We start from the raw sequence: 11,673 nt of genomic DNA, 5'->3' as shown, positions 1-11,673 counted from the left end.
ATTTGAGCTCAAATCTTTCAAACTGTTGTTCGGGGCTCAGCCTCATTCTCATCAACAAAAAACAGTTGTGTCCAAGATTTTGACTCATGCTTATGCTTGGGTCAGTACCTTCTTTTAATAAGAGGCTGGTCTTATGCTATGAATTTCTCCAGCGGGATGCAGTATAGGAGATTTTTTCTGCACACAACACTATGAATTTCACTGCAGATCTTAAAAAACAATGCTTCAAACCATTATCTTGAGTCTTTAACAATGGAGATTTTTTGTGCAGGAGTTAAGGAATATATTTGTAATTTCCGGAGTATATATTTCATTGGAAATATATACATATGTGTAAAACATGTATGTATACATTTCTAATGAAAAAAAGAGTAAGGTTCATGCAATCATATATGTTAACTAGATATCTAACTCGGACTTTCTCAGTGAAGCAAATTTTTTGACAGCCAGGTTTGTTTTGCCAGCCTGAAATGATGCAATTATAAATAAAAGCAAAACAAAAATGAATAATTGCCAGTTTTAATAAAACGGCTACCGGCATTAAAAGCTTTAAAAACTACTTTGACAACTAGTTAATGTATATCATTGGGTTTATGTTAAGCTACCAGTAAGCGTGTATAATAATTGCGCATCTCTAGATAATATTTCTTAGTAAAACAACATTTATGCTAAAGGTTTTCAAGCTATAAAATTTGGTATTTCATCATGACAGAGTTTATACTATAAAGAACAAAAAAAAAAAGTGGATTTTTCTTTTCTCTCAGGTTTGTTTTTACAAGAAACAAACACTGAAAACAAAAGAAACAATCCAAATAAAAGCACTTAATGAAAGATAATCTAAGAAGAATTTTGAGAAAATTATTTTTATTCTATTAGGGGAGACTGGGGCTAGAGATGGGAACCGAACCCTTTTTTTAAAGTTCGGGTCCGGTTCGGTTCGGTTATATCTAATGTTCGAGTTCGGTTCAGTTCGGTCTTAAGCACAGCTAGGGTTCGGTTCGGTTCGGCATCAACACAACTGTTTTTTTTATTAGTTACAAAGGTTTACATCCACAATGATAAAACACAAATAAATTAAAGTAATATTAAGTAGCTAAAGCATTGCAAATAATTTGAAATAATTTGCAATGCTTTTATACTGCAACTTCAAAAGTTCAAAAAACAATGCAGATGTTAATAGCTGCAATTAAAGTGCACAAAACATTAAAGCAGTAACTTTATGAACACAGATAATGGTAGCTTAAGTAACTGTCAGTCTAGTAATCAGGGCTGCATGTTGTATTTGAGAAATATCAGCATTTCCAATGTTTCAGGATTTAGGCGAGCACTACGCTCACTCATCGTCACCCCACACACTGAAAACACTCTTTTACTGGGAGTACTTGCAGCAGGAATAGCCAACGACTTTCTACCAATCAATGCCATCGTCGGAAGCTTATGTTCACGGTCATTGTCTTTCCAGAATTGTAATGCATCACACGCTGTCACGGGCAGTGCCAAGTATTTGTCAAATTCATGTCTTGAGTCATTACTGTCGGCCATAGACAATGGAGTGGCAGCTGCTTTAAAGTCTGCCAGCAAATCATACGATTCAGGGTCAACTTTATTCTTCTTTGAGGGAGGCAGCTGATCTGAATGACTGCAATCATTAAAGTTTTTGATTTCTTTCTAAAAGTAAAAATTACTTAAAATTTTAGCTTAGTTTTTAAATAAATAATAACTTGTGCTTTAAATAATTTTGATTTAAACAAGTTATTTGGAAAAAAATTTAAAAAATAATATACATTTTAAAAGTAATTATTACTTACTAAAATTACTTACTCATTTTCTCCCAACACTTAAAATGAGAGATAGAACAAAATAATTCTAAACTCGCGGTATGCCTTCCATTAGGTTATGTATTATGTTATGTATTGTAATCATGTGCGAATTGCAAAATTTTCACTTTTTTAAACCTCTATTTGGCTTGGTTAGGGTAAGGACAGTTGGTTTGATTCGGTTCGCTCCCAACAGTTTTAAAGTTTGGGTTCGGTTCGGTTTGGTAACAACTAAAGTTCGGGTTCGGTTCGGTTCTATCGTAGATAAGGTTCTAGTTCGGTGCGTTCGGTTCGGGTTCGGTTCGTTTCCCATCTCTAACTGGGGCTAGTTGGCTACAGGGGTAAATTGACACACTGCGTTTAACTTTGGAATTTTCCACCAGAAATTCCCAAAATTCACAAGGAACCTTCCCACTTAACTAATTTATCTTTCAGTGTAGTACCAGGGCTAGTTGGCAACATTTGCCAACTTGCGACTTTTCGCATTAGCTGTAAATTTATTTAAGCTATATAACACTCCAGATCTACAGACGTAAGAAATTGCGACGATTCTCTTAATGTCAACACAGGATGTTTAGGCGGAGTATGTATTGGCTGGAAATAAAGTTAGAAAGAAAGTTGAACAGGCTGGTTTTTGCACTCCATACAAATGAACTTTCCCTGAGACATCTGATATCCACACTTAATAGGGCGGCTTTGAACAACAACATATTATTCGGCAGTAATGGAAAACTATTAAGCGACCCAGCTGCTCTAGAAGTTAATCCATCCGTTTAAAAAATTTATATTTGAAATTCTCATATTACATTAAAGGACGAAGTAATAAAAGATCTATCCAGTGATCGGATTTATGGTTGCAAAATGGTCTCTGCTATTAGAAATGGAAGTATACCATGGCGATACTTATTACAGGCCTTCCCGTCGCGAATCCGTATTTTTAACTGGGGGCGGACAATCTTACGGAAAATATAAAAAATGGCTGAAAAAATATGCGAGCTACATTATTTTCAGTTAATTTATTAAATTTAAAAGGAACTGTTCCAATGCACAAAGTGTCTAATGCAGTTTTATTAAATGTCATAAAATTTTAATAAAACAAGAAGTAATGAAAAACAACATTTTTCAGAATAATGAATGAGTTTTATTTAAAAACGAAATCACAAAAGAAAAATAAACAACCTTTAAAATAATGCAAAAAAAGCTATTAAAATAATCATCAAATATTAGAAATTGTTATGAAAAATGTACATAGCAATACTTTTTAATGTTTTACAGATAATTTTAAAACCTTTAATGCAGGTTCTTTAGAGGATTTAGGTGAAATAAACAAACAATAATTTTTAAGAAATATGTTTGACAATATAACACCATGTTTCTTTAGCATGTTTAAGTTATAAATATCTGATATCATCATAAATATATTGCACAACGACTTTCTGCATGTCATTTTTTTCTCAATTTCAAAAATAATGTAACAAAAAAAAACCCACTGAACACAGCAATCCAGAGGTACCCTCAATCCACCTCTGTCCATAGTTTTTGTGTAGTCTCCATACAACTGAAAATAAAATGCAGTGTCAGTCAACAATTCATTTTCACTGACATCATCTTTTCTTGTAACATAGCCTGCAATATAAAACAGAGCCATTTTTGTACTCAGTGGCAAAGATGCTTCTAGTTCAGGCAATTGATTAATTATATCACAAGATTCTTCACTTCTAAAATAGCCACATTTTTGACATAAATGCTCAATATCAGTAGTGTAATCTGAAACATCAACTTTTAATTCCAATAACAGTTTAGCTTTTTCAATGTTTAATTTTTCAACAACATTTTGAACAGTTATAAAATATGTTCCGCCTGAACCTTGTCTAAACTTACTGAATGCTTTTTCAATATAATCTGTTGAGAACTCTCCTAACATAACATAAATGAAATTGTTTTTTAACAAATATTTACACATCTCTACTAACCCATAACAAGTATGCCAAATTGAAGTACCTGTATCTCTAGTTAAGGATTTTATTCTACACCCTTGTTTACCACTCATTTTAAGAGCCATATCCCCGAAATCAAGTAAATATTGCAAATTCATGTCTAGTTCTTCCAAAATAACTCTTTTACGAGAATCTAAAAATCGAGTGTCGCCATAAATTTCTTTTACACTAACTATTTTCCAGAATTTAGTAACTTTTTCTAAAAAACAAATGGTTTCATTCATATTACAAGGGTGGATAACTTTTGAATAAGTTTTGAGAGCAGCTATAGTTTCATCACAAAACACTTTTAAACAGTGTGAAACATTTTGTCTTTCAATAGGTTTTGGATGTATAGCTACAAAATTTAGTCTAGATAATTTAATTAGCTGATCTTTCTCAAAATCAAATAAACATTTAAGGTCACTCCATTTAGCAGTCATATTTTGATTTTTTTCAAAATGCAATTCCTGTGTTTTTTCTGTTATCCAGTTATTTCTGATACTTTTTAGTAGATGAACATAATCAAAAAGTAGAAAAATCCCACATTTTGTTAACCAAGGTTTTTCTTCAACTCTCTCAAATAAATTAAAAAAAGCTTGATTTGTTCGATTTCCATCACAAATAACTGAAATAACTTTTCCATTGCTAGACTTGATTGAATTAATAACATAGCATACTTGCTCAAACAAAAAAGAAGCATCCAAATGACAGACAGGTATCATTTTGCACAAAAAAGATGGTCCACCTTTTAAACATTTAACCATGATACCCAAAACAGTATTTGCTAACAACTCAGGATTATTTTCAGCTTTTCCAAATAGAGAACCACCATGGTAGAGAAGAAGAGACTTTACATAAACCTCATCTACCAGTATTATACAATTTCTCTGATTCTCCTCTATATTTGAAAATACAGTGCTGATAAAACTAATATCTGAAACATTCTTTGTCCTAGATGTAATTTTTGTCAGTGTTTTTACACTCGGAAGTTTAAAATCTTTTCTTAACTGATTGTATAGACTTCGAGATGTTGAAAAATAAGAATACGATCTGATGATTGTTTCTATACTATAAATTTTTTTACCTACTTCTGATGCATTCATAGATGCAATATGATCTTGTAATATCAATCTTTGATGATCAACTTCAATGTTGTTCAGATAGCGAATTGTTTCTTCCACTCTTGACCAACAATCAAGAGTGGTAATATGGTTTTTAGATAATGAAGAAATAAAGCAACGAACACCAGCATGAAAACTTTCAAATTTAAAATTGCTTGAGATATGAACAGCAAACATAGGTATACAGTTAACATAAAAGGAATTTGATTGGATGTGCAAAACTTCATTTACAACAAAAGTTGTTACAGGACAAACAAATTTATGATTTTTAATATCTTCACATAAAGAAATGAATGTAAACAAATCACTTTTTAAATATTGTGACAACTCATCACACTTTTCATTTCTGATAGAAGACAACACTTTAGTAGTGGACCTTGGTTTTAAAGGTTGAGTTGGTATAATACTTGATGGAATATTAGGAAAAATTGAAGGAGGTTCGATTGGTCTATCTTTCCCATTGACACGAGCTTTTAAAAAATTTTCTGGAAAATGTCTTTCACAGACAACAGTATCTGGCTTATTTGGAAAATTACTTCTTGGAATTGAATTTATCCAACGATTTCGTTCTTCTTCATTCGAGGGAAGCCTATAAACTCGTACTTTATTTTTAGTGTCATAGTTTCCTCTACATCCAGGAATACAGCACTTTTTAACCATTTTGTGACTATCAACTGCTCTCAAATCGAAGTTTTAAGACTAAACTTTCCGTAACATTGTCCGCCCCCAGTCAAAAATACGGATTCGCGACGGGAAGGCCTGTAATAAGTATCGCCTTGAAGTATACCCAAAGATTTGGCTTTACTTAAACTTGGTCCAGTTAATCATTCCAGATGGTTGTCAACTGTTAATATATTTTGCAGAGTTTGGGTCTCAAAATAAGAGTTAGAAGGTAAGGATTTAAACTTGAAATAATTATGGATTTTATTGTTGAAGTTTGCGAACTCCATTGAGGCTGTTCTTACCTGTGCTATGACAACCGAAGAAGTAAAGCGGGCTATGTTTCAGCCTATGAGTTTTCTCATGGGCAGTCAATTGAATAAAGAATTTAACAGGTTACAGAGACGGCAGACAAAGTTTATTCCCATAAACACAAAGTTTATTTAAAAGAGACGGTTTTACAGGAAGGTAGGACTTATCAACACAGGTAATGTCCACAAACCAGTCAAAACAAGATTTGAATAACAAGACAAAAATATGTTAAATATATATACATAAATACATGAACAAAACAAATAAACATGCAATATTAAATAATAAATCAATTTTTGACAAATGGTTTAATTGTCAATGCAGGCTGTTTATGAACTCCGGTGATTGGAAATATTTAATTAATTTTGCTAAGTGACACCAAAGCATATCCTGATAGTAATTTCAAACCAAAGTATTGCGGTTTTGCTTGCGGTTTTATATTTTCAAATATTTAAGCATGCCATTTCATAAGATTTTACTTGAGAACTAAAAAACAATAAGCAAAAACTCAATTTTTTATGAGATATCCTTGATTGGACTCGACAGGATAATTGAGTCTCCTTCAGTACGTTTTTTGATAATCGTCATTTTTTAAATTTTTCTTTCTTACACTATTCACATACAACTCTATCCTCAACTACATGTGTGGTGATTGAACTAACGGTTGTTCGTAAAGAGTTTGTTGCAATCATTTGGGTCTCTGTCTACTTCTGAAATAGTGTGTCACAGTGGCAGTTCAGTCTGATGGAGCAGACATCCCAAAAGGTGTATACTTAATATTAGGAATGTTTCTAATTTAACAACCTGTAATTTCATTGCACGGAAGCAATTGTGTAAAGTGGTAAAAGAAATTGATGTTACGTAGTTTCCTTGTATTTAATGGCTTTTAACAAGAAATCTTTGCAAATATAGTTTAAGTTTAAGTTTAAGTGATATTTTTTTATTACGGTATTTAAGGTATTTTTTATTGACTTAACAAGATTAAACTTGATTTTATTTTCCATATTTTTGGATTCACCAATCCAAAAATATGGAAAAAAAAAAAAATTAATAATCTGCGCATTAATTTGATTAAAGTTGGAATGAAATGATCCAAAAAAGGGCTTAAGAAAGTAAGCAAACGCTACCTATTTCAAAAGATACCCAGGAATAGTGTTTTGTAACCAATAGAAAATACAAAAAATAAGTCGTTAAAGTAAATCCTTTAATTTGGTTTTCAAGTGAAGAGTTTTTATATTATTTACTAGTTTTGTCGATGAACTTACATAATAAAAAATGAGAAGCTTTTACCTCTCGACTAGAGCATCCTGCCATCAGAAATTGAGTAAATGCGTAAATTCCGATGTGAGAAATAATTTATAAAGGTGACTCCGATGTGATGCGATGGTGAGGAATGGTATCACATCGGAGGTGCGATGTAGTCCGAGGCCGATGGGGAGAATTTCACGCACTCTCCGATATATTTCGAGATTTACGCATTATCGTACGATATTTTCGCGTAATTTCACAATCAATCGTATTTAAAGTGTAAACTCGTAATATTGTGGTATTTCCGATGTATTTATCTATAATTACGAAGTTTTCGCAAAATTACAGCAAAATTTTGCAAGCCACCACAAACCATCGGAAAATATCGGAAAATAAAAAGATTAAATCACATCGGAGTCACCTTTAAAAACTATTTCTCACATCGGAATTTACGCATTTACGCAATTTCCAATGGCGGGATGCTCTACTCTCGACTAACGATATTTAATTTAATAAGAGGGGGAAATGTTGTACAAAAAGAAAGATGGCATACAAAAATAAAAGGGTAGAAGGTGGTGGGAAAGCGATTGGGGTTTTCCCCCGAAATTCGGCTTCACAGTTGTCTGAATCCCGCCCCTTTTATAATATTTGTACCATTAAAGTTATATGTATCCACCTGAGAGTTGAGTGTCATAGTATTGATTGTCAGTAAAATATGAAAAACCCGTAATAAACATTAGAAGATATGACTTTTTTAAAGATACTGTCGGTAATATTTACTGGCTATGTTTACTGTGATGCAGAATATCTCTAACAGTACTTTGACCGGATTAATAAACTAATCGAGTATTTGTTATTTCCTCTAAAGTTAAGTTGCACTGCATAAAATTTTCTACTATGAAAATATATTTTGATGAAAAATTTGAAAATACTGCTATGACTTCATACTAAGAAAATAACTATTAGTTTTGATCCCCCTTATAATATGTCCATTGTATTTTTTAATGTTTTATTGAATATACACAGCGACACATAGAGTGTTAATCAAAATTGTTTTCCTATGCTACGCTTTAGAGTTCTAGGTAGTAAACTCTTCCTCTACCTCCCCAATCGGCCCAAAAATGCAAATGTCTTAACATTCTAGAAAAAAAACAACAATTAATTAAGTAGTTTTTAAAGTCTTAAATCTTTTTATTTAGGTTCATGAATATTGTGGGGCTATTGCCCTGACATACACCATATATATATATATATATATATATATATATATATATATATATATATATATATATATATATATATATATATATATATATATATATATATATATATATATATATATATATATATATATATATATATATATATATGGTGTATTTATGGACACTTATCTATAGTGTCTTTCTTTTTTATGTAAAGTAAAGAAATGGCTGACTTAAAAACTGAATTAAAGTTAGCAAGAGAATCCTTAAACAAAAAAGATTACAATGAAGCGTTGGTTCACAGTAAAGTAAATTTATTTTATTACTAATTTATTACAATTTTTTTTTTTTTTACTGATATCTTTTTTAAATCTAAACTAATAAAAAAGATTATTAACATAATCTAGCAAAAAAACATTGGACGAAAAGGGAGAGTATTAGCATAATAGTATCTGACTTATTTAGTAGTCTTCTTATTATCTTTAAAAACTAAAAGTTTTTATTCATAATAAAATGTCAAGAGTAATATAGTTAAAAAAAAAATCTGTGTAACTACATAAGTAATCACCCTTGTTATATGATTGCATCACTATTTTTAGAATGTTTTAAAACTAGACAAAGACAACTACAATGGTTTGGTCTTTTTTGGTGTTAGTGCCACAGAATTAAAACAGTATGAGCAAGCAAAAAAAGCTTATAGAAAAGCTATTGGGCTAAATGACAAGCAACCTCTAGCATGGCAGGTTAAATAAAATTTTATTTAAATAAAAATATACATTTCATTATAAATACTTATATGTATTTGTTTATCTACATTTAAGGTTAAATAGTTTAGTATTGACAAATAAATCAAAAATCATTTAAAACTGGTTATATGTGTTTTTATCTATTTTTATAAATCTAATGTATCTAAAATTCTTTACAGTATAATCATATCTCAAGTAGGTGTTTACAGTTTCTTTACCTACAGATGCTATTCCAATAAACATTAATAAATCTACACACAAAAAAATTTAACAATACCTTCATTTTTTTTTTTTTAAATGTGGTCATGAAATAGTTTCAAGTGAAGTTCAATAGTAGTTGCAATTTTGTTCTTTTTTGTTAGTGGTAAGAAAAAGTAAGTTATCAGTAGAAAAAGAAATTGGAAATATTTAAATTGTGGTAAGAAAAATGTTCAATAAAACAAATTGCAAAAAAAATCAATTATATAGGATATTGTAAGAAAGCAAGAAGAGGTCAGCAAATCATATCTACTTCTGAAGACAGAAGAGTCACGACCATTAGTAAAAGAAATAGGTTTTAACTTCCTTAGGAATTTTATATGAATAGTTCCCAATAAGATCTGGTATCTGTGACAACTGTAAAGAAGTGATTGATGGGTGCAAAGCTTAGTGGTTGAATAGCCACAAGAAAACCACTTCATTGTCCCCAAAACAAAGTTAAAAAGGCATAAAAAAGACTTTCAAAAATTGGGATATTTTTTATGGAGAATGTTACAACTTTGTAAAATGGTTATTACCACTAGAATAAGAAAATATATTTAACATGATTTTCTTTTTTAATTTTCCTTAAAAAAAAGTAAAAAATTGAAAATTTTGAAAAGTAGTATTATTTGAATAAGTATCAAAGGTGGTGTATATAAAAAAAATAAAGACAATCTAAGTATATAGTTGTACTAATAGATAAGTTGTAGCAAACCACATAATTGGTTCACTGAATTTATATTCCTTTTGTTTACTATACAGGGTTTGTGCTCTTGTTTGGAAAAATCACAAGTTGTTGAATGGAGTCAAGAGTTGGTTGAGTCATATATTGCTCTTTTAAACAATCATATCAGGTAATCATTTAAAGATATGAGATCTTAATAGTCAGCCAACTGTCAATAATAGTCAGCCAACTGTCAATTTATTTTGTAATAGTCAGCCAACTGTCAATTAGTTTTGTTCCACTATTGGTTTTATACCATTTTATATTTATTTTTTCACCATTATATTTGATGACATATTGATACTGTTATCGATTATCTGTATACATATAGTTGTGATTCACAACTAGAAATATGATTATCTTTTGTATAAACTGCATTTGCACTCAAAATAATTTTAATTATTCTTTAAAATTGTATAAACAAACTACTACTCTTTAAGAATAAAATCATTAAATTGCATCAAGTTCATAAAAATGAGCCTTACCAGCCAAAAATTTTATTGTATACATTCAATAACACTATGCTAAAACTATGCGAAAATCATGCTAAAGTTATACTAAAATTTTTTCTGAAAAATTAATCTACTTTTGTTTCAAGATGACAGTTACCCTAAGCAGTGCACTTAGGGTGATTGTCAACTTGTCGTCCATCATTTTCCAACAAAGTTTCTGATTTTCTAATTTATCAAACTGAGTGCAAAATGATCATAAACACATAGTTGGAGGAATATATTTTTGCATCAAATTGGTGCATAGCCTATGGATCCATTCGGAACTCAGTCTCGTCAGATTTTTCTTGGTTTTTCGGAGTTTCTGAGTTTGAGAGAAATCGAGAAACCTCGACAGAACTTCAACGAGGTTTTTAGAAAATATCAACTTTTACTTGTAAAATAATTAAATTCTTATTTTATTTCTACGCTGCTTTTACAATAGTTCATGTTGTTTTCAAAATATAAGTGTTCTCTTTGTTCAATATCAACACTAATTTACATCGCAAAGTAATTAGTAATGCACAGTGGGACAGGTGGTGGTGGTGGAAAAAACCTCAAAAAAAAAGCTTGTTCTATTCAAAACCATATGATAAAACATACTTGAAAGCAAAAGGAGAAACATTTGGACTAACAGGTGACAAATGGTGTAACAATTGAGGTAGAAGATATTACAATTTAAATGTTCATCACGACCGAACATATTGTTTAGAAATGGTGAAGTTGCCATCTTCTAGTTATGCCAAAACATTTAACATTTTGATAATGCAATAATTAAAAGAATTTGGTATAGATGATGAAGATGTTGCAGGTAAAACTATGGATGGCTGTAGCTGGATGATGAATTTGAGTACCATATTTAAGTTTCCACATCAAATCTGCCAGAATCATTCAATTCATTTGAGTGTTTGTGATTTGATATATGCTAAAAAAAATTGTCGCGAAATTCTGAACAAAGAAACTGAAACAGAAACAGAAACAGAAACTGATGGAGAGACTGAAGGAGAGTTTCTGTTTGACTTTTCGGAGAATGAGATTGAGTATGAAGAAAATATTGAAAAAAGTCTACAGAAACTTTGAATACTAATTAAGTTTTTAAAATATTCATCGATATGAAGTTCTTAAAAGAGTAATAC

At 30.6% G+C, this 11,673-nt stretch overlaps 2 protein-coding genes across 2 annotated transcripts in view; one reads left to right on the top strand and one right to left on the bottom strand.

The window, feature by feature from the left end:
- Positions 1–2,935: 2,935 nt before the first annotated feature.
- On the bottom strand, positions 2,936–5,684 carry LOC149893268 (uncharacterized). The gene has a single exon (XM_090072381.1). The coding sequence runs from the start codon at positions 5,575–5,577 to the stop codon at positions 3,079–3,081; it is 2,499 nt and encodes an 832-aa protein (XP_089928507.1). The 5' UTR covers positions 5,578–5,684; the 3' UTR covers positions 2,936–3,078.
- A 2,825-nt stretch (positions 5,685–8,509) lies between these two features.
- LOC145187391 (superkiller complex protein 3-like) overlaps positions 8,510–11,673 on the top strand; it is a 24,861-nt gene continuing 21,697 nt past the window's right edge. Inside the window, exons 1-3 of the mRNA XM_090081161.1 lie at positions 8,510–8,647; positions 8,939–9,082; positions 10,088–10,179. Coding sequence (XP_089937287.1) covers positions 8,564–8,647; positions 8,939–9,082; positions 10,088–10,179 — 320 coding nt within the window. The 5' untranslated portion in view covers positions 8,510–8,563. The remainder of the gene's footprint in view (positions 8,648–8,938; positions 9,083–10,087; positions 10,180–11,673) is intronic.

This window comes from Hydra viridissima, unplaced genomic scaffold, assembly GCF_058129835.1.
Source record: "Hydra viridissima isolate aposymbiotic clone 2 unplaced genomic scaffold, HvirCarnegie_v1 scaffold_1, whole genome shotgun sequence".
Lineage (NCBI taxonomy): Eukaryota > Metazoa > Cnidaria > Hydrozoa > Anthoathecata > Hydridae > Hydra > Hydra viridissima.
This window is presented reverse-complemented; position numbering and strand designations above follow the sequence as displayed.